Genomic DNA, 23,251 nt, shown 5'->3' on the forward strand with positions numbered 1-23,251 from the left:
GTTCGAGGGAAGCATAATTGCAGAATAATATCTTATTTCAAGAAAGCCTACAAGACAATAGATATTGGATTACTTACTTCCTTTGACTGGAGACCAAAATGCAAAAAGCGACTTTTGTGATGATAAAAAATTAAATTATTTGTTAGTTTTTTGTTAGAAAAAATATGTCGTTTTTATGTCGACCTTGGAGGAAAATACTAAACATTGAAATAAGGCCCCCCCTCTCCTCAAATAAGCCCTCACCCAAAAATTCATTTTTGCAAATAAGCACCCGGGGGCTTATTCGAGGATTTACGGTATATGTCTATGTAACCCAGCCAGAAAATGCAAGCACATGACTATAAAGCTTGCCACATCAGTGCTACTTGCCTTTTTAGAATATTACCAATGGGGTTCAAGGGTGAAAACGTACGTACCCCTTTTTTCAATTTAAGAGAGGTTTCTTAAAATGCCTATATAATATGCTACAGAGCTACCTGATCTTTTTTCCTGGATTTTCCGAAATGATTCCTTATTGTCATTATTCATCATGTTGTACTTATTTTCACTTCAAGCAGTAAACATGTAGGATGGAAAACGGACAGCGGGGTGGTCTAAGTCACTCGACGTGTATGATTAGCTGCAGGTAGATTTGAGTACTAGTTTGATTTGAGTTGAGTAATTTGACCAAACAGCAATCCTTGGCAAAAGTCTTTGAATACTATCATTCAATTTGGCAAATTCAGCCATACCCCTCCTCTCCCCTTAGGAAAAATGTTGGTTTGCTATAGAAAAATGAAAGCTATTATGGAGTAGGATTTTTCGTGTGGCTTGTATTTTTATTTTCTAGACTATCAGCATTGTTATGGGGTGGGGTTGAAGCAGTATTTGGGAAGAGAAATCATCAATAGCAACGCAAATTACTGGGCGTTCCCAGTCATTTTGACATTGTAAGTGTTGAGAAAAATAGTACGTGTTTTCTAAAAGCAGCCAAAAATTAACAAGGTCAGGAAATTTATAGGTACGAGCTAGAATGGTGTACCTGACCGAATTTAATTCAAGACTTTCTGATCACAAACTGGAAATAGAAACTGGAACTGAACAACGTCTCTGTAACACATGTGGATTTAGATGATAGAAGAATTAATGTATGGAACATTGTGTCATTGCAGATAAACAAAGAAAAACTGGATAAGAGAAGACATTTGCCAAAATATTACTGTATGACAATACTTTCAACAACTTGACGATGTAACCAATTTTGTTAATTTATGACAAGACACCCGAATACGCGATGAAAACAAATATCTCTTTATTATTCAATGTTTAGAAAATACTTATTTGACAAAAGAATGAAAAAATAATATGCTGTTGTGATTGGTTTTAACTTCCCGCTACTCATTTCTATTGTTAGTTTTATCTATTGTCATTTTAAGCTTTAGTTATTGAATAGTTTTTCTTTGTGTTCTTTTTCTCGTTCTTATTTTGTATGCAACCAATTTATGGAAGACTGAACTTCCCAAAAGCCAAAACTAACTTCCCATGGAGACAACAGCAACAACATCTCACTCGTGCTGCATTTGAAGTGTCTCAAAATGGCGGACGAACTTCCCTTTAAAACAGAATACGCAAAATCTGGAAGAGCATCATGCAAAGGATGCAAATTGACAATTTCAAAGGATTCACTCAGACTAGCAAAAATGGTCCAGGTATGAAAATAGACACTTCCTAGCTTGATAAATCTCGGATATCTCCATAAACTGCGAGCTAATAAAGAAACTTCGAGCCTCTCTATCTGCTCATCAAACCCCCTGAAGCATCTTTGCCCGAGGTTTCTGGTGTACATTCGAAAATTCCTAGCCTAAAAGGACTCATGCATTGATATTCTTATAGCTGAAGTGACCTCAATGGTAACAATAAATTTTGCAATAGGAATCACCAGTGGCTAGAACCATTGAATTTATGTACCTGTAGATTTTTATATCTTCACAAGATCGGCATATTTTTCTGGAGTATTTCTTATTATGCTAATGTCTACTGAAAGTCAAAGATGTCTGGATTAGGCACAACTTGGAATCCTGCCAAATATTTTTCCTGCTGCACCTTCTCCCCTCAGCCCTGTGTCTTTAAACTTGTTCCAGTCAGAAAAGCAGAAATGGTAATGTAATTTGAAAAAAGTATGGCTTACTAAGTTTTATCTTGTCCACTGAGCTTGGTATTTAAAATATATGTAGCTTTAATGTTCTTTTGTACACCAAAGATACTTAGGGAAGTATAAAGCATATTTGATGAAACCTTTTGTAACCAAGGATTTAAGGCAGGTAGCTGAGGGCAAGGGGATCTTCACCAAACACTTTTTCTGGAGGAAGCTCAACTACATATCCAGTGCTCATTTATTGATAAAATACCTTTTGGATCTTTCTGAATTACTTTAGCCTAATATTTCTTTATTTTTTTTGCAGTCTCAACACTTTGATGGCAAGGTAATTTTGTTCTATGCAAATTTTATGAAATTCATTACCATATTTCTTTAATTATAAGCCCCCCTTGTTATGAGCTGCCCTCGATTACAAGTCACACCCACAAAACCATGCAGAGGTGCTTAGCTTGCATTGGCAGTTGCAGAAATTTGTAAATGTTCAAAAACTTCCTAAATGAAAAAAAAGACATAATAACTTCAACCACAAACAGTTTTCTCAGCATGGTATTATCATCATTAACACCCTTAGGTGCAAGGAAGTAAGAAAGCTTGACAGGATAGGGATAAAAATTGAAAGCGACACATAAGCCCCTTTGTTTTTCAACCATAGAAAACCATGCCAAAAATAAAAAAGCCGTAGCTTGCTATTAAATAAATACAGTTTGTATTTTTAACATTATGAACTCATACTTTTCCAGTGGAATTTCATGACTGATATAAAATTTAGGAAAAATTTGTTGCACTTAGAAAACTGATGTCAGAAAAGGAAAATATGTTATCCAAGTTTTTATAATATTCTTTTTTAATAAACATATCATGATTGGAATTTTTAAGTCATTAAAGATATTTTTGTCTTGTTTAGCAACCAATGTGGTTTCACTATGGCTGTTTCTTTAAGAAGAATAAGCCAAAGCAGATAGGAGAAATTGAGGGTATTGGTAATCTACGTTGGGAAGACCAAGAGAAAATTAAATCAAATTTTGGAGCATCTGATTCAGCACCTAGTGCATCAGCAGCAAGCTCAAAGGCAGATGAAATTGATGGAAGTTTGGCAGACTACCAAGTTGAGTATGCAAAATCTAGCCGCAGTACATGCAAAGTTTGTGACAACAAGATACAGAAAGGAGAGGTAAGAGTGGCTATAATGGTTGATGGAGATTCAAAGTACACATCAGGAAAGATTCCAAGCTGGCACCATCTTGATTGTTTTACTGAGAAGAAGAAAAGTGAGCCAGAGCTTGCAAATATTTCAGAGAATGACCTTGCTGGTAAATAATCATTTGATCCTTTGTTTTAAAAAATATACATGCTTCCTGATTTTCAAATGCAAATCACTATCTTGGACCTTGTATTCCATGTTACTTTCAGTTTAATCTTTTCAGTTCTTTGACAACTTGACCAAAATTAGGAGCACAGTTTGATAGCTTAGGTGCTGGAAGTCCCTTTTGGCATCCTTTTAACATGCATAATTCAGGCCTGGCCATAAGACTTTTAACAGGGGAGCAGTAAACAGCTCTCCTAATAGTATTCAGGTGAGCTTAAGAATAGAAACAAAGAAAAAATTTATTTCAAGGAGAGCAAATTTGCTTTTTAGAAAAATTTAGGAGAGCAATTTCTAGCTCCCCTCCACTGAGGAGAACCCGGAGGGGCGCAAGAGCTATGGCTCTCCTCAAATGGCCAGGCCTGATAATTCATTTTCAATTATTTGATTTTGCCTTTTCTTTTCTAAACACAAAAGATGTAAAGACGAAAGATGAAAATGTAAAGATAGCTTGTTTGAAAAGTAGCTCACTTGTCAAAACCTTTTCCAGAATGCAAACATCATCCTGGTACAACTGCTTCCGTGAAACTGCATTGAGGATTAACAGCCCATGAAATCAAATAAGTCACCTTTTTCCAGCAAACACATGGCACGCAACAACTATGCAAAATATGCAAAATAAATGCCAAAGGAGGTCTCATGACTAAACCTCATTTGTTGGCAAGTTTTCACCCACTTAGGCCCCTGGCCTAAGATGCTTTTTGTCTGTGAAGACTTAAAAATTATTTTTATAGTGAACAGTTTTTTGGCGGTACAGAATTTGAAAATGGCTTTGAAAAAAACAAGCATTTTACAACATATTGACTAAAAGCTTTTTCATCTGACACTCCACCATAAAGTCTTTTAAGTGCTCAATGCTGATTCAAGTTCTAAATACTTAAATAAGGATTTTTCTCCTTTGAACATTTGAGAATGCAAAAGTTGATTAGATACAAAAATTTATCAGTTTGTTCTTCAAGAGAATTGAAATAACCAGAATGAAGGAAAGTCATGCTTGCTTAATATAGCAAACAATTTAAATTAATTGATTTGCAACATAGTCAATCAAATTGTAACAGTATTTCTTGTAAACTTTTTAAGGCTTCAAAGCACTCAAAGATGAAGATAAAACCCTTGTTAAAAAAGTTCTTGGATTGAAAAAAACAAAGAAGAAGTCATCAGAAAAGTCTGCTGGGCAAGTTGCTATTCCAGATCCTGATGAAATTGCACTCAAGGTAAAAATTTTACTGTTTTTTTGTGGTAATGAAAAGGCTGAATCTTTGCTATGTGATGATAAATAGGAGTTCATTGAATTTCCTGTTTAAAATAGGCTGGCACAGTCAGTTTAATGCTATGAAAAGACAAGGGGGCTCTTGTAAAGAATTTCTTATAGCAAAATCAGTCAATGGATAAAAGACGGTATTGTGTTTATAAGGGGGGGGGGCGATAGATTATGATTGGACTTTGGTACGACACCCTTCAGGTGACTGAAAAATGGTGGGCACGCCCATTTTAAAAGTTCAGCTTTCAATTTCAAGGTAAAAAAGATAATAGGATTAAATTTTTATTTACTTCTGACCACCAGTAAATGCAGTATCAAATCAAAGCGAAATTTGCCGAACGACACAAAAATAGAGGGGAAATCCCTTCCTCCTAGTGCTCTATTTACAATTTTTTTCACCTCCAACCAAAAAATCTCCTTATTTTCATCAATCTTCTTCTTATCGTACAGCTCATAACATTTTTTGATGATTTTGTTTACAGGAGCAAAGCAAACTGCTATGGAAATTACATGACGATTTGAAAAAGAATTGCAGTACTTCATTGCTTCGAATTATGCTTGAGGAAAATCACACTTCTTCAAAAGGGGGTGAAAATGATGTAACTATGCCTTTCATCTGGTATTTCTTGCACCTGCCTAATTTGATATCATCAGCTTACGTTACCTATTTCAAAGAACCGAAAAATTCAATGCCTTCCAAAATTACTTGGAAAGCTTCTCTTGTGTTTCTCGAAAACTACTACTTCCGCCCACCATTTCCAAACAATGTTTTCTCAAGCATAAATTATAGAAGTAACCCGAATAATCGTACTCCCTAATCTCTTCGTTATTTTGTAGTAAACAACAATTATTTTAGGGGAGAGGGGGTGTGTGAATTCGGAATTGGGGATCCTTTATTATGTTTCTCTGTCATATAGGTTTTAGCTGATTTCTTGATCAGCCATGGGGTAAGTGGTTGAAATGCTGGTTGATAAAGGTTAGCTGAAGTGTGAGTATTTTTCCTGTTGGTATTTCAGTTGCTTGAAAGATGTGCTGATGGCATCGCATTCGGTGTCCCTGGCAGCTGTCCAGAATGCCACCATGGAAAGCTTCTTTACAGGTAGGTCCGGAACCAAATGTACCGAGTATAAGAATGTGTGACTTTTCATGTTAAACTTTTCAAAACTTTGCTACAAAAATTTTTTTTTTCCAAAGGTTATTTAAAAATCCTTTGATACTTTTATATTTTTACAATATTCGCTCCTACATGTCTTCAAAACTTAGCTTCATTGTCTTAACCTGTTTTTATGAAGCATTTAATTTTGTAGTAAATCTTAAACAAGATGTTATTCTCTTTAAAGAATGGTTTGCAAATGCTTTTTATAAGAATACTTAGCTCCAGTTTCAGCCTGCTGTTTCTTATTTTTTTGCATAATTTCAGTCTCGCGTGTTTCTAATTTTGTTTACTATCTTAAACTGAAATCGATGGTGTTAAACTGATTTTATTGTAGTAACTTTGTTTGACTGTGGTTTCAATGCTATTTTGCTTATCGCTTTCTGTTATTCGGTTACTATTCTTTCATTTTTCAATTTTGCTAGCATGTTATTTCTTGAGTTATGTTCAAATTAAGTCTGCCTTGTTTCTTATCTTGTTCTAATTTTTGGGCAAATCTCAGCTTAATGTTTCTTATAAGTATTGTTCTCATAATAAGTATGGTCCCGGTACTTTCCTTTATTCATGTTAGTTATAAATTAAAAAATTGCAGCAAACAGAATACAAAGACCATGTACTTGTATTCACCGTCTCACACAAGTGTATCTTTAACGTAGCATCTAGAATGCTGAAACTTTGATAGAGCAGCATTCACTTCCAACAGTATTTTAACTTTTTATTATACAACAATATTTATTCATGTTATAAGTTGTTACACAATATCAAAATTAATTTGATTTTCACTTTTTCACACAAAGATCAAAAAAGGAAGTTATTCAAAATCAGTTTAAATCCCCTTACCCAATTTGCACCCCTCTTTCATAAAATATCACCCCACCCCTTTTTGTCCACTTCCACCGCCAGCTGTTTAATGCCAAGTAAATATCTTTTCTGTTTTTAGCTCTTGTGGGTATCACTGCATTGGGCATGTGACCGCATGGACAAAATGTCTCTATAAGACATTTAAGCCGCCAAGGAAGAAGTGGATAATTACAGCAAACTGCAAGGATGAATGCGAATTCTTGTAATAAAGTTTATTCCTATTTGTATACTTCAATATATTGCCTTCGTTATATATTGCAGCCTGTTGCAGTATTGCAGTATATTATTGATAGTTTTAACACATAATTGGATTTTACCACCAACATTTACTACTTATTATGTTTGCTGTCATCAAAATGATACTAATAAGAACTATCAAGCTTCTTTATGGCATTAAATGCAAATTATATCCAACTTTGCGTTTACCAGCCTAGTTTATATTTCCTTAGAACGAGTTTTATTTTAGCAGGGCCCGTGTTTAAATGACTGAAACTGAGAGGTTTAGGATATTTTTTTCAGGAAAACTATCAAGCCTACAGTTAAGGACAGGATTTTCCCAAAATCGATGAATGCAATGTAAGTAAGCCTTATGAACCACTTTTGACGATTTTACATCTAAGAATGCAGGGGTGCCATCCTCATGCAACTTCTGTGGTGTAGACAACTTCTAGAGACCACGCCCAGATCACACCCAATAAACTTTCATTCGAATTAAAGATTCTTTGTTGTGAATATGAAATCATTCAAACTATTAACAGATTCAAAAAGACTGATAGGAAATTGTTTTTCACGTATAATAAAGGGTTGCAAACACAGAATTCATCCAAACAAACGTGCTCACGTGTTAAGAGGGAGCTGAGCCCCCCCCCTCCCCCCTCTTCAATAGAATCTATAGAATCCAAGAATCTCTCCAATAGAAAGCTATTAAACTTGCAAACTCTCCTTGTTGTCTCGCCTGGTATTTATTTACCCTCCTGTGTGTTTTGCCTGCATCATTTTTGGAACAGGCTTTGAGATAACTATGAATGGCCACAAAGTTGTTATGAAGATCCATGCCATTTGTGGTATTGTTATAGTACTGTATTTGTAGTAGTGTCTGCAAATTTTTATAAGCATAAAAAAGAATGTCTGTAATCTTTAACAAGAGGGCTGAGGCCCCTGACCCCTCTCTCTACGGCACCCCTGTAAGGATGCGAGTTTTTCCCTAATCAACAAATCATTTATTTTGGCTATCTATTTCATTTTATCTAGTTTCTGAAGATTGTAGTACCTTTGTCTGAACATTTTCTCTCTTACTAGGGACCCAGACAAGCCGTTAGGAGGGAAAAAAGTACTTCTTTCGACTGCAGCAAAAAAATCTAAAGTACGTTGCTCAATTTTACTAATCAAATAAAGAAACTACACACGACATGGGTCAAAAGTTAAACAAATTTAGCATTTTTTGCTTATATATCTATATATTGTTTTTTGTGAGTTATTTTTATTTCTTTGTGCAGAAAGGAGTTGCAGAAAAAATCGAGGAGCTTGGTGGAATGGTCGTCAAAGATGTTGCCAGTGATCTGCTTTGTTTCATCGCTACCAAAGGTAAAAGTTGCTCAGTTTTTATCTTTTATGAATAGTATAGAGTTCAAGTTGCTAGGGATAGGGGTGTTAGAGTTGGGAGAGGTTAAGGCTAGAAGATCTTCTCTTCTTGTATTATCTTTCAATAAAGTTTCAAGGTAGTTAAGACTACTCAACTGCCAAATTTCTGAATATCATTTTCTTTTGTGTAAGAAAGGTCACCCTTATCGATCTTTTTACGAGGAAAACAAAAGACCACAGCCCCAGCTGACGCAACCAAACATAAAACAAAACTTTTTCTCTCCCCTACCCCCTATCCGCACGCAAAACTGATAAACGCCTTTCTACAGTTTTCTTTTCCCCTCTTCTGCCTTCTATTGTCCATTTGTACTGAGCGGGGTGAAAATGAAATAAAAAGGTGCAAGTAAGGATTTTGGTATTTGAAATTTTTATCATAAAAATATGTACATATAAGGTACTGTTTCAAATTTGTCGATGGAGGCTCCAGGACCTGTTGCTCTCCCCTTATTATCTCGCATTGTTAACAAACGGAAATCTCTGTACATCTGCAAGGATAACTCTGCTGGCTGTGACAATATCAGCGTCATTATCATCATCATATTTCGACCGCAGTCGAAGTTATTGCCTTAACAACCTCTACAATATATTTTATCAGCTGAGGTGACGAAAGGAAGCAAGAAGATTACTCAACTGATGGATCTATGTGTGCCAATTTTGTTCGAGGGATTTGTTTTCGAGGTGAAAAAAGGAAATTTGGAGGAATGCATCCGAAGCCATGAAATCGTCCCTACAAAGCAGAAGGTAAGTTGTTTGCAGGGTACTCATTTTTGCGAAATTTTCCTACCAATTAGAGATTTTATACTTTTTTAAAGAATATTTTTAGTAATAGGATTAGGCATGAAATAGGATTATGAACTCTATTCTGTACTGTTGTGATAGTCCATATTACAAAATGGCTTGTATACACACATGTTTAGTTGAAACTAGATTGTTTATAGTCTGTTAGCTCTTTTTTCGACGTGATGGTACTGAATGAAAACTTGTTCAAATAAAACAAGAACAGTAGGATTTATGAATCTAAACACTTTCTCGAAATCTTAGAATTTTTTTGCCATATTGTAAGGAATTTTGCATGAAACAAAACGAGTGCCCTGGTCTTCAGATTCAGATTTTAACAGAAAACGCAGATAAGCGCGGGAAAGGTGTTTGTTTAGTGTATTCGTGAACTCCTCAATCGCGATTCCTTGTCATATGGGTTTTGTTGTTGAAAAACTCTTTGGGCTCAAAAAATTACAACCCACAAGAAAAACGAGAGACAAATCTTTATAGATTTCTAATAAAAGGCAACTATTTTATTTTGCAGTTGGACTCTGTGGATGGGCCTAAAAAGAGGAAAAAGGCTAACGCTAATGGTACGTTTTTAACTTCAACATACTTCAATAATTTGTTTTTTATGCCTAGGATAATTCTTTTCTTTTCAATGAAAAAAATCACGATTTTGCGTCTTTTAAGCATGCATTTTGATTTTCAGCGTCAACTCAGAGCCCCAAGAAGCAGAAGCTGCTACTGAAAGGTGGTGCGGTCGTGGACCCAGATTCGGGTATGTCCTTTCATTCGTATATGGTAGTTGTTGTTGATGTTGTTGTTATTATTGTTGTTGTTGTTAATGTTGTTGTTGCTAATAAAAAGATTAAGGTAGCCATGATTGTAGCAGCACGGGGTGTGTAGTTATACCTTGGACTCCATCGCTTTTTACCTTTTGTAAATATGAAGTAGCATTGACCGTGATCGTGAGAAAGTGGTGTTTTAACAAGGAAAGGACCCCCATTTTATGAAATCCTGGTTTCAAGCCTAAGGCAAGGATTTTCAATTGGAAACTGTAAGGGTAACTAGGTTAAGTTCGTGTTACTAACTGGTTTCTGGTGAAGGTAGGAGGTGGAAGTGAAGTTTTAAATGTTTTAGCTCTAAATTTTGTGGCGCAATTTCAAGATTTCCTGCTAAAGGGGAAGCAATGAAGAATTGCTTTTTTATCCAAGCAATCTCCGCAGAGTTACAGAACATTGAATAGTTACAGAACACTCCGCAGAGTATTTAACGCTGGGTGTTCATCAAAAGACTAATGGTACTATATATTCAGGTACTGATTGGTAATGATTTGGCAGGACAAAGGGTTATACGATTCGCTCTGTATTTTTATACTCATTGTGAGCCTTGTAAAGCTTTGTCAGTCGTACGAACGCACGGTCGCTTTCTCTGTTTTGAACTTGTGAGGCACTTTGGGTATGATTACGTGATAAGATAGATCGCGGTAAGTCATAAAGTGAAGATACTAGAGGGTACCCTTTCCACTTTACCTAGAATATGGTCTATTAAATTGTTCTCAAAAGATCAGTGAAAGTTTATTCCAAAAGCTAGGTGATATTTCTCAACATTTACGAATCTTAATTTTTAAGAGGACGTGAAATTCACATTTCAAAATTTGTTGTTTCTCCAATATGAAAATAGTATAGTCTAAAACTTCTTCTCGAAGTTGCTTAGCCATCTAACTCTGCAAGTCCTGGCGTCGCCATTGATGTCATGTCATAATGTTTCCAGGCCTTGAAGATAGCTGTCATGTTCATGAAAAGAATGGTGAAATATACAGTGCAGTTCTTGGTATGGTTGATTTGGCAAGAGGAACGAATTCTTACTACAAAGTGCAGGTTCTTGTCCACGATCACGCTAAACAGTTGAGTATCATCACGTTTGTCAAGTTCATGTTTATGAGATTATTGTTCTGTATGGCAACTGAGATTTTCTTTATGGCGAAGTTGATTAGATTTCAGGCAAATAGCATGGTCAAATATCTCGGAAAATCTTGACTAGTGACAGCATAGGCTTAAGCATTACTAATTGGGCGATATAAAGTCTTGAATAATATTTTGAAAATTTTTTGCAAAGCACCAGCAACAGCAAAATTTCGCCAGATTAGAACGGTGATAGGATCTACGTTATCCTTCTCGAAACTCTAAGATTTTTGATTTTGTTGTCAAAAGTTTATCGCAAACATGGTTTAGATTTGTAGATGTAGGATTTTGAGAAAGTTCCTAAAGCCCCGTGGAATTGTGCAAAACTGTGTATAAAAATCGTTTTTAGTTCACCGCTTAGAAATTTGATCGTCTTTTGTTTCTTCTGTTTCCTGTTATTCCATCAAACAGTTATTTTTCTCTTTCAGATACTATGTTTACAGGTCGTGGGGAAGAGTTGGCACGACAATTGGGGGTAACAAGTTAGAGGTTGGTCCTTCATTTCTAATTTTTTCCTTTCCCTTGCTGCAACACAAATTTATAGCATTTGAAAGGTCGAAGAAACGACAATAAACGTCTAAAATAAAAGAAAAGAAATAAAGTTGCGAAGCAGTTTTTGAACATTTCACCCTTAATTTTTATTGATACCTTGTAACTAGCATTTTCAAACTAGATTTTAGTTGCATCTGTAATATGGCATTTTGGGACCCAAAAGGATGACGCGATTTTCGTCTTTGTCTCCGTAGTATTTCTTGATTGTAAAGTTGAAACCAAGTACAGCATCGTTTTTTTGTATGTTTGGACAGGCATTCACCATTACCCCCTGCCTAATCAGTTCACAATCGTTGTAAAATTCATTTTTATTGTTGAAAAAATTAATGGATTCGTTTTGATCTTAAGTATTTGCAGAGTATTGGAGGTAATGTTATTCTGTATTGATCGTAGGGGTTTGACATACTTGAAGAAGCTATTGAAAACTTTGTCGAGCTGTTCGAAGAGAAGACTGGTTTGTCCTCTGATGAATCTAAGTTTTGTTATTACTTTTAAGATATTCTCTGTATTTATAACAGTGCAAACTTATATGTTATTTTTAAGTAGTGAAAAATAATTCAAAATTCGTGCCCCCACCCCCGTGTTTAGTTTATCTACTGCCAAATTAACTAAATTAAAGAGAAAGTTGTTAACATGCCCTTAAAGATGAGCTATAGCAAGCTGAGGTACCCCAGATATAGGCAGAGATATAGGCCATAAAGTCTAAAAATGGCACATTTTCAACTTTGGGACAAAATGGCACGTTAATTTCTACCTTTTTGGAACAGTGCAGAAATTACGTACGGTGAATTATAAAAATTTCATGAAAATGTCTAGTCGAATTACAAGTTTTAGGGGGAGGAGTGGCAAGGGGGAGGCTTTTGTAAATATAGAACTAGGAAACATTGTCTTTTTCATAGGGATTATCTAAACAGCAATTGCAAACAATGCGAGGAAAAATGCTTTCAAGAATTGGAAAAGTTATAGTTTTTTTTACCTCGTTTCACCATTAGGCAATAAATTCTCTGCCAAATTCAGTTCTTGAAAGATCTGGCATGCAAGCTGGATCTGAAATTATCTGGATTTGCTTAATCGAATAGATTGAAGCAGTAGCTCTTAATGTTGACGCTAATACAAGCATATGATATATGGCCTAAAAATTTTCAAATCGAATAGATTTGCTTAATCGAATAGATTGAAAATGTCAAATAACTGACCTCGAAGTACAGGAATGAGTTCTGCATTCTGATCATTGCCAAATTTAATTACATTAAATTGACAGATCGTGAAAAGTAGGCAGTAGGAGAGAATATTGTCGAATTTATGCTGATTGCCTTCAACTGCTTTTTATATCGTCTTCAACAAACAGGAATACAAGTACTGGAATCTTTTCTTTTGATCTCCTATAGGAAACAGTTGGTACAGACGGAAAGATTTTGTGAAACATCCATACAAGTTTTACCCTATAGAAGTGGATTTTGGAAATGTAAAGTTTGCTTGATTATGTCTTTTTTAATTTCTTGTTTTTCACAAACTATTTTTTCGGAAGGCTGTATAGCTGCTTTATGAATAACAAGGAAAAGGTATTCTCGTTTTCCCTCAAAGCTTTTTTCACCCAATATTTCCTACTAATTCCACTCAAAAGACGATGAATGTTGACAGGAGTTCATAAAGTTTATTTACGATTTCGTATCAAATAAACTGATGCAAAGAAATATTGGGCTAGATTTGACCAATCAGCACTCTAAATTTTCTAGTTACAACATCCTACTGCAAAAACGTTGCCTCAAAAGCCTGTTCTATTAGTCTGTTTGAAATATATCGATATGAGGCCAAGCATTTCATTCCATTATTTCTCTTTGAAACAGGAAGGTGACAGCTTTAAGCAATTGGAAGCTGGAAAAGATTCAAAATTGCCCATGGAAGTGCAGAAATTAATAACAATGATATTTGATGTGAATTTGATGAAGAAGACAATGGCAGAGTTTGAGGTTGGCTATGAAATTTTTGATATTTTTAGCGTGTTGACATACATGTCTCTCCATATTACGTGTGGTTACAAAAAACCCTTGACTATAGTGCAAAACAATATTGTAAGGATTGTACAAAAGCAAAAATATTTAAAAATTATGAATTATAAGCTATTTTAAAAAAGTGTGTTTTAAGCAGTGATATGAAACTGTTTATATTCTTTGCACTAATTGTTTAAATTGTGTAATCGCATATTGAGGCCGCTACAGATCAAGAATGATTTATTTTTCAGAAATGTTTTCTTGAATGTCTACATGTACATCAAATGGATAAGAATAAAGCTGGTGCTGATTGTTTTCAAAGATACACCCTGACTACTGCCGCCTCCTAGTGTAAAGAGCCTAATTTCATCCCTGTTTATATTCCAGTTTCATAAATTGGCATTTTCTCTTCTTTTCAGATCGACATGAACAAAATGCCACTTGGCAAGCTTTCAAAAAGTCAGATCGAAAAGGCATATCAAGTGCTTGGAGAATTGCAAAAGGTTTGCGAAAGATCTTTCAGGGTTTTCACTATATGTGAAAATTATACATAGCCTTGGCCAAATGAGTTGAACTTTTTATCGAATGACCTTCAATAAACGTCTATATTGCTCGACATCTTTGCTGAAGATTTTGAGTACATTATTTTACTCAGCATCACGAAGAACATTGGGAAAGTTTGATGATCCATTGCATGGCTACCATTTTTGGGAGTCTATTGAACAAGATAAACATGTTCTGCTAGATGAAAATATTGCATAATTTTGTTCCGCTTAAATGAAAAGAAATACTATCAAGGAAATTTTTTAATTAAGTATGGGTTTTCAACTGTATATGAATGATAGACTATTTCAAAGGCAATATATCACTTGTGTTAGAAGGAAGAACCGCTGGATACGCTGTACGCCGGATTCTGTGAATCTTGCAATGAGTTTAGATACAAAGATAAGATTCAGGAACAAAGCAAAACGGCCACGAGAATCCAATGAGAGAAATTTCAAAATAAATTAGATAGAACGAATACTAATATTTCGCCCCGGCGTACAGGGCTTCATCAGAGTGAATAAAACGAACGAGTGAATGAACGTTATTATATCACTTGCTTTAATAACATATATTGTAATTTGTTTAATGATGTCATGTTGAACAGATTGATTTTATTGGAACCTAGTTCTTTGGTCCATTACTTTTGCAGCCTTGATCCATGGGACGATTCTTGTTTTTATATAACACCATTTAAAAAGTACAGAACAGCGCTCAAAATCACCAATCAAATAAACGGGATGGCCAAAAGCAAGGGCAGATTTTGTAACAATAGGTTCTTTGGTTTGTTTACATTTTGTTGACTAGCCAATCAGAGAGCTCTATTTCTATGGCGTCATCTTATGGTAATGGCGGATGGAGGGGTTTGCTATGGAGAAAACCACACCCTCGTTTTTTCCTCGCGACGAAAATATACTTTGAGAAAAACTCGAGATTTTTTGCACCCGTATAGAACGATAAATTTTACATGTAATTTTATTGGCACTAAGCTCTGCGTTTACTGCTCTTTGCGTGATCGCTCGCTATTGACATCCCTTTTTGCACGCCCTCAATGGCTCGATGACCCTCCGACGACTCGGCCCTAAACCCAACAAATCACGCTCCTCTACCAAAAACAACAGTGGACTTCAATTGCACTGCTAGCAGATGTAAGGAATATTTCAAAAAGGGTCTTACAGTGTTTTTTAAATCATTTTTCAACCTAAAATAGCTATTAAGGTGGATATGTATATGTAGCGCTAGCCCTTCGGGGGAGGGGTCTAGCCATAATTTCGGCGGGACGGAGAGTGAAAAGCGACTAAAAAACAGTAACTGAACAAACTCGCAATCAACATGGTTATACGAAGATGGCAGATAAGACACAATGTCCGTCGCGAGGAAAAAACGAGGATGTGGTTTTCTCCATAGCAAACCCCTCCATCCGCCATTACCATCAGATGACGCCATAGAAATAGAGCTCTCTGATTGGCTAGTCAACAAAATGTAAACAAACCAAAGAACCTATTGTTACAAAATCTGCCCTTGCTATGGCCAAACGAATTCCGCAATAAAATGAGCAAGCATGTTGATGCTGCGTAGCCGCAACTTTAATTAATTTCAGTTCAGTTTTAGTAGGCCTATATGTAATTATTTTTACTTTGCCTTTTTTAATGTTGGAGTTTGCGATCGGTATTCAATTTCATTTTGCATGCCTTTCCAGGTTTTTATAGTATTAAATAGCATACAGATGGAACTGTTTTTTATTAACAGTGCCTTGATAACAACGAAACAGGAACGAAAATATTGGATGCTTCAAACAGATTTTACACGCTCATTCCACATGACTTTGGGTTGAAGGCTCCACCACTGCTGAACAAGTCTGAAATGATCAAAGTGAGCTTAGTTTCCGTTGATAATTCTTGAATTCAAATTATGTTCTTGACTTCAAATTTGAGTTGAAATTGACTTAAAATTTTTCTGATGGCAGCTCATAGAAAACGTAGCCAACATTGGGCAATAGAGCAATAAAATTGGGTATGAATATATCCTATTCTCTGTATATATCCACATCTTGGTATGAATATATCCTATTCTCGGACGGAATGCTTTAGTTTTTCTTACAATGTTAGCCTTTTTAGAAAATGGACATTTAGAAATTTGAAGGGAATTGGGCCTCTTGCGCGGTAGGGCAAGCGCTTGAATTTTCGGAGCTTCGTGTTTGTGTAGTCGTTTGTGTAGTGTTTGTGTAGTTTATTGTGTAGTCAAATAATTTCCACCACTGATTAAGAGAATTGCACTAGGATAGGACCCAGAGCACTGGCTTGTAAGACTCCCTCCTCAATGAAGTAAAATAATACAAGTGTAAATATCCAACAATATCCGTATAAATGCATTGAGGTCTGGAATTCAGTCCCATATGAAGTATTTTCGAATGCTCAGAAGAATTCAATGCAAGCAAAGAAAAATTCAACCAGTCTGGTCGATCTTTCTGATTATTTCTTTGATATGGTCTCAAATGTCGACTTATTTTTACTGTCGTCATTACGGTTGTTAATTGACTCTTTTTAAGGAAAAAACAGATATGCTTGACAGTTTGATGGATATTGAAATCGCGTACAACTTGCTGAAGACGAGCAGCAAAGACAAAGACCCAATCGATGCGCATTATGATAGTCTAAAAGCAGATATAAAGGTCGTTGATAAAAAGTCAGAAGAATTTGCAATGCTTGAGGAGTATGTGCAGAACACACATGCATCAACACACCGACATTACTCGCTCAAGCTAGAGGAGGTATTTCATTCAATATAGAATACTTTGTTTATTTAGTAGAAGATTCTTTTGTTTCTTTTTGCATCGAAAGGGAAATCATTTGTTAAAGATCGGCCTGTTTTCACTTTTACATGAAAAGAAGTGTTTATTTGAGACTATTTCTTTTTTAGACAAATTGCGGGATATAGATAACCTTTGATAAACGCGTTGTCTATCCTTAACATTGATAACTCTTAAGTTGCAATTGTAAAATGTTTTGGTTATCAACTATCCCCAGTAGCCTATGATTTTGTTTCTCTACCTTACAGTGATGTGCCTAAGTCTTGCAGGATTCCATATTTTTAGAGGTGTAATCTGCATTGATTTGTCATTATATCCCTCCTTTTTACACCAAATATAACCTCACGTTCATTGTGAATTTTTGCAGGCTTTTGAAGTCGATCGTCAAGGAGAAAAAGCGCGATACAGTCCATTTAGAGAGCTGCATAACCGTAAATTGCTATGGCATGGCTCGAGGCTGAGTAACTATGCTGGTATCATTTCACAAGGACTTCGTATCGCGCCACCAGAAGCCCCAGTTGTAAGTTTGCTTTTTTGTCAATACTGTACAGTATAATATAATATAATCAGTTTTAGATAATATTGTGTAATGTAACTTATTGTTATGTGAGCATACTATTATGTACTGCGTTTCGTTACATTGTTATTTGATGGAATAATAGGATAATATCATAACGAATGATAAGATTTGATCATATTATTTTAAGTATCATTTGATTATTTTAGATAATATAATATGAATTTTAATGCTTGAGCTCTTCCTAGCTAATCTGTTGTTTTAATAAAACCAATTCACATCATGGATGGAAAATTGACAAGTTTGGGACTATTTGCAGTGTGCTAAATATTGCTAAACAATTGAATCACGAAGGTTATTTACTTTTGGTATATTTTTCTCACTATAGACTGGCTACATGTTTGGCAAAGGCATCTATTTTGCAGGTAATTTTGTAAATTCTTTAAAACTACAGTCCATTGGAAATATCAGAACATGTAGTCCATTCATAACAGAGAAATATCAGTCATTATCAAAACAGCGAAATATCAGTCAATGTCAAAACAGCGAAATATCAGTCAATGTCAGAACAAAGAAATATCAGTCAATATCAAAACAGCGAAATATCAGTCAATATCAAAACAGCGAAATATCAGTCAATATCAAAACAGCGAAATATCAGTCAATATCAAAACAACGAAATATCAGTCAATGTCAGAACAAAGAAATATCAGTCAATATCAAAACAGCGAAATATCAGTCAATATCAAAACAGCGAAATATCAGTCAATATCAAAACAGCGAAATATCAGTCAATATAAAAACAGCGAGATATCAGTCAATTCAGAACAGCGAAATATCAGTCAATATCAAAACAGCGAAATATCAGTCAATATCAATACAGCGAAATATCAGTCAATATCAAAACAGCGAAATATCAGTCAATATCAAAACAGCAAATTTCAGTCAATATCAAAACAGCGAAATATCAGTCAATGTCAGAACAAAGAAATATCAGTCAATGTCAGAACAAAGAAATATCAGTCAATATCAGAACAAAGAAATATCAGTCAATATCAAAACAGCGAAATATCAGTCAATATCAAAACAGCGAAATATCAGTCAATATCAAAACAGCGAAATATCAGTCAATATCAAAACAGCGAAATATCAGTCAATATCAAAACAGCGAAATATCAGTCAATATCAAAACAGCGAAATATCAGTCAATATCAAAACAGCGAAATATCAGTCAATGTCAGAACAAAGAAATATCAGTCAATATCAAAACAGCGAAATATCAGTCAATATCAAAACAGCGAAATATCAGTCAATGTCAGAACAGCAAAATATCAGTCAATATCAGAACATGAGAGTTTCAGTCAATATCAGAACAAAGAAATATCAGTTGCCCTGCTCGGTACATTACCATTCAGGTAGATGTTAGTCAAAGAACTGGAAAATAACGTTTTGAGAAGATGTTTAGAATTGCTAAAAATAGACCTCTTGAAGTTTTGTTTCATCCCCCTGAGAATAAAATAAAACCGGTAAAGAACCAGTATTTTAATGACATGTGACGAATTTTTGATAACGTATGCGATACCAAATAATGGTTTTTGACATCTCATAATTTGTTTGTAGTCGTTCTTATCGAAACTTATTTAACTGGACTTGGCCATCTTGAACAGGTTTATTCTAGACACTTTCGTCTTTTTACTATAGAAATATCATATATATTTTGCTATAAAAATATTTTGGTCTTTTTATATTAAAGTTTAGCTATTATAATATTCGTAACTTTCTTGCATGTTGCAAACGACCTCACGATTTTTTGAGATATTTTTAACTTGAGCGTTTATTTTATCTTTTTTCTAGATATGGTCTCAAAGGTTAGTTCTTGTTTTTGTACATTCCTTTTTATTGATTTATGTTTTTCATTTCATGGAATTCTTACATTTTTCTTTTCCTTTCCGTTTGACTATAGAGGTTGTGTAAGGGGTTTAGGCCTTCCTGAGTTTTATAGTGAATAATGCTAAACAAGATGTAAAACTATAAATTTCATTCTTTATGTAAGGATAGAGGATTAATATCGCAAAGAAAAAAAACACGTACCTCTGATTGTAGAGTTTTACGCGGATGTTTTTGCCACTCCCTTGAAAGCGTAAAAAGTATCCTTTTGTTTTATAGTTTTTCTTAAACTGCAATCGTTATCTTTCTACTCTTAAGTTTGAGGCAGACTTTATCAAAATTATATCACCTCCAGAAATTTTCCCTACCCCCTCCTCCCTTTCGATGCTTCTTTCAGCTCCCTCCTTCCCATCAGCAGTCGCCTTAATCTGGTTTTGGATTGTGTTGCAGTGAATTACTTTCCATCCCAGATTTGACACCAATATCTTGTTTGCCAATCCTTTTTTCCAACAATCGCATGTAATTTTGTATCATCATTTCTGTTTAGTCCGCCAACTACTGCCATACAAGCTATTCAAACCCAACTGGTCTAATGCTTCTGTGTGAAGTTGCTCTTGGAAACATGTTTGTATTTTTCCTATCAACGTTTTGCTTAACTTTTTTTATAATACTTTAAGATTTGATTTATTTAGCTCCTATCTTGTTTTCTCTTGATACATAATTTTTTCTAGAATATAGGGAAAATACCTATTTAATGTATTTGTATGTCTTATTAGTGAATTTTTCTTGACGCACAAAATAGTGATGTTGAATTTGTTTAAAGAAATATTATTGATGTTTAAAGAAAAATTTAGCAAGAAAATAAACCCTTGTAAGCACTATCAGAATAACAATTTGGACTTTGTTCTGCCAGTAGTCTTTGCTTATGCAGGTGAAAATACATAAAGACATATTTAATTAACATAGTTTGTTATTATAGATATCAAATACTTCAATATTGATTTTCTATTGAAAATGTGAATCAGATCTGCCATTGAAATTCTGATAGCATGCAAGTTGATATTGAAGTTAGTTTGTTAAAAAAGAGAAAGAGGCCTGAAATGTATATTTTCTGATTATATATACTAAGTATTGTTCAAGATTTGACTTGATGTTATTTTTTTAGGTACGAGCTACTTCATGCAAAAGGAATCACAAAGTTGCCGAAAGGGAAACATAGCTGCAAGGGTGAGTACACTTTCACTTTTTATGAAGTAATTCGTAAATAAATTGGTGCTATCTTGTATAATTAGCATAAATTAGCATGTTAAATAACCGGATATCAAGGTTATGAAAGCAAGTCACTATTAGTATGTAAAACAGCTATTAAAGGTAAGCATAACAAAAATTCTAAGTACCGTAATCATGGACTACAAGTTGATGCCCTAAATCCTCTGAGTTTCACATTCTCGGTGACTGTAGATGATATAGGTATGATGCGTGTTCTCTCATGTCATAGCTTTGTTCTGTGCACAAGATATACCTGAGCACAAGATATGCATTTAATTTATCAGTTCTCAGTCGAAATTGACATTATTGTGTGTTCACAGGCATGGGCAGGACTGCTCCTGATCCTGGAAAAGACCGCGTTCTAGAGGATGGAGTTGTTGTTCCTCTTGGGAAAGGAGTCGATCAAAATGCCCAAGGTGGCTCTTTGCTTTATAATGAGTATCCTTTTCTTTTAAAATTTGTCAATGTTGTTCTTTTATACTTGAAAAACATGAAAATGTAAAAAATAGCTTGAATTCGTGAGACAACAGCACTTCCTTCTCCCCACGAGAACTACGCCCCCAATAATATGTATGTATCTATTTAGTTCTTTTTTCCCAATCTTTGCAAGTGGGACGATTTAGTGAAAGTTTTACAGCAAAGCAATAGTTAAGGTGATCAAGAGTCGAGAAAAATGTTTATCCTTTCACTGAACAATACTCTTAAGCGCTGAAAACCTTCCTCTGTAAAATAGTTTGGGTGTGGCACTTTGTGAGGACTTTTCAATAACATGATCTTGCTAGCAAAATTGCACTCTTTGATGTAAAATCGCGTTCCTTAATATATATACAGATACATTGTCTACGATATTGCACAAGTGCAGATGAAGTATTTGTTGAAACTGAATTTTGATTATCAGCATCGTTGAGAACGCTCGTTATCAGCCTCGTTATCAGCCTGATGCTCGATTTTCTGACTCTCCGGCATCGTTAATGTTAATCTACAGAAGAATTCTAGTTTTTTGCATTTTTGAGAACTTACTTTATTAGAATATGTGTTCTGTTGATGATCATTTTAATGATCGTCTGTTATGTTTTTTTTTTGAAGTAGTAGTATAGAATATCTTAGCTGTAAGTTGAGAGTTAGCATCACGTTGGGATTCTGGGGTTAGCGACTGTATGCATGGCTTGGGTATCTTTAATGCAGCTCTTTGGATGTTCTTACAAAGGATATTGAAAATCCTAGAGTCTGCAGACTTTCCTGCTCTCCATCGCTCAGAAAATTCCTTCAAGCATTGGTTATTGTAAAGAGATTCTAGCAAAGAAAAAACCATTTTGTGTCTGCATAGATTGATCCCGAAGGCAAAATTTTATTATCAGTTCAAAAAATGTCTCTTACTGAAAATTTCGAGTTTGTCTGGTTAGTACATTAATTAAACGATAGAATTCATGCTAGGACTCTTTTTTAATATTTACAGGAATAGTCATTTTCATGGTTGGGGGAGGGTAAGCCAAATATTTCCCCTTCTCCTATGTGATGCTTCAAGCAGACACCCTCAGGTTCTCACTTGTCTTGTTCATTGGAAACAATTTTTCTCAAGTTTTCCACATGTAGGGAAACTGTATCGTATTTTTGTAATAAAGTGTAGAGTATTAAAGAGTATTAATTTTGTAGAGTAGTTTAAGCTTAATGTTTCAGAATTTTATGTTTCTCTATAAAGAAAAGTAAATTGCCACCATTTGCTACTAAATTTGTTTTTGTTTACCGTTTCCTTTCAACGAAAGTTTTTCCAGGCTCCAGTCTCTAAGTATATGGGAATACACAAAAAACATTGTTATTTTAGGCAGGGATGGTGTTTCATGGAGGGAGGGGCTGCAGATCCGCGGCCAAAAAGTTCTCAAGTGATGCCCCGTATGCATTGTGAATTAAAACTTTTAGGAAAACTGTTGACATTGCGATACTTCTCAATGCATCTACTACTCGTTTTGTACATTTTACAGTTAAAACTGACCAGTCAAAAATTGTCAAGCATATTAGATTGATAATGCTGAAAAATAAAGGATAAATTTAAGCAAGGTTCCCTCAATTTTTTAAACAAGAATTTATTTGTCGGCATGTTCGGGCATGTTGTTTTTTAAGCCCACTGATTGTATATCAAGACACTTTATACGATTTGATAGAAATATCGAGAGTATAAAGTGGAGGCATAAAGGATTGGGAAATCATTTAAGCTGCTAACCCTAAACTTAGATTTGAAGGAATTTTTTGTACAGAAAGTGCTAGAGTGAAATGGATTGAAAGCAACGATCTTGATGATGAGTATACTCAGCTCGACATTTGGCCAAGAACTATTTATGAGGGTGGATAACGAATCGATTCATTATTTAATCGTGAATAAGGGAAATTTAAAGGTAGTATGTCCTTTTTCCACCTCTTGATAGGGCCTAGGGGGTAGAGATACAAGAATCAGCCAATGCCTTTTCAATTTTATTTCGAAGGCTCAAATACCCTTAAAACTAAGAAACACTAAAACTAAGAAACTGCATTTAATTTTTCTGTAAT

At 34.9% G+C, this 23,251-nt stretch overlaps 1 protein-coding gene across 1 annotated transcript; it reads left to right on the forward strand.

The window, feature by feature from the left end:
* Window positions 1–1,537: 1,537 nt before the first annotated feature.
* LOC135685450 (poly [ADP-ribose] polymerase 1) lies at window positions 1,538–22,787 on the forward strand. Its single transcript, XM_065201436.2, has 28 exons — window positions 1,538–1,688; window positions 2,442–2,462; window positions 3,042–3,447; window positions 4,581–4,714; window positions 5,244–5,360; window positions 5,778–5,860; window positions 6,855–6,977; window positions 7,295–7,351; window positions 8,075–8,138; window positions 8,272–8,359; window positions 9,012–9,157; window positions 9,720–9,768; window positions 9,888–9,956; window positions 10,952–11,084; window positions 11,571–11,631; window positions 12,088–12,148; window positions 13,083–13,159; window positions 13,542–13,664; window positions 14,105–14,188; window positions 15,978–16,100; window positions 16,777–16,998; window positions 17,405–17,557; window positions 17,943–17,979; window positions 19,409–19,422; window positions 19,989–20,065; window positions 20,607–20,668; window positions 21,031–21,148; window positions 21,542–22,787. The coding sequence occupies exons 1-28, from the start codon at window positions 1,575–1,577 to the stop codon at window positions 21,615–21,617; spliced, it is 2,892 nt and encodes a 963-aa protein (XP_065057508.2). The 5' UTR covers window positions 1,538–1,574; the 3' UTR covers window positions 21,618–22,787.
* The last annotated feature ends 464 nt before the right edge of the window (window positions 22,788–23,251 follow it).

Source organism: Rhopilema esculentum, chromosome 17 (assembly GCF_057945365.1).
Source record: "Rhopilema esculentum isolate cy_ngs chromosome 17, ASM5794536v1, whole genome shotgun sequence".
Classification (NCBI taxonomy): Eukaryota; Metazoa; Cnidaria; class Scyphozoa; order Rhizostomeae; family Rhizostomatidae; genus Rhopilema; species Rhopilema esculentum.

Coding starts and splice junctions, on each gene's coding strand:
- LOC135685450 (XM_065201436.2), top strand. CDS start 1,575: ATGGCGGACGAACTTCCCTTTAAAACAGAATACGCAAAATCTGGAAGA. Junction 7,352..8,074: donor CCAAAATCGATGAATGCAAT/GTAAGTAAGCCT, acceptor CTCTCTTACTAG/GGACCCAGACAAGCCGTTAG. Junction 17,558..17,942: donor CGCCACCAGAAGCCCCAGTT/GTAAGTTTGCTT, acceptor TTCTCACTATAG/ACTGGCTACATGTTTGGCAA.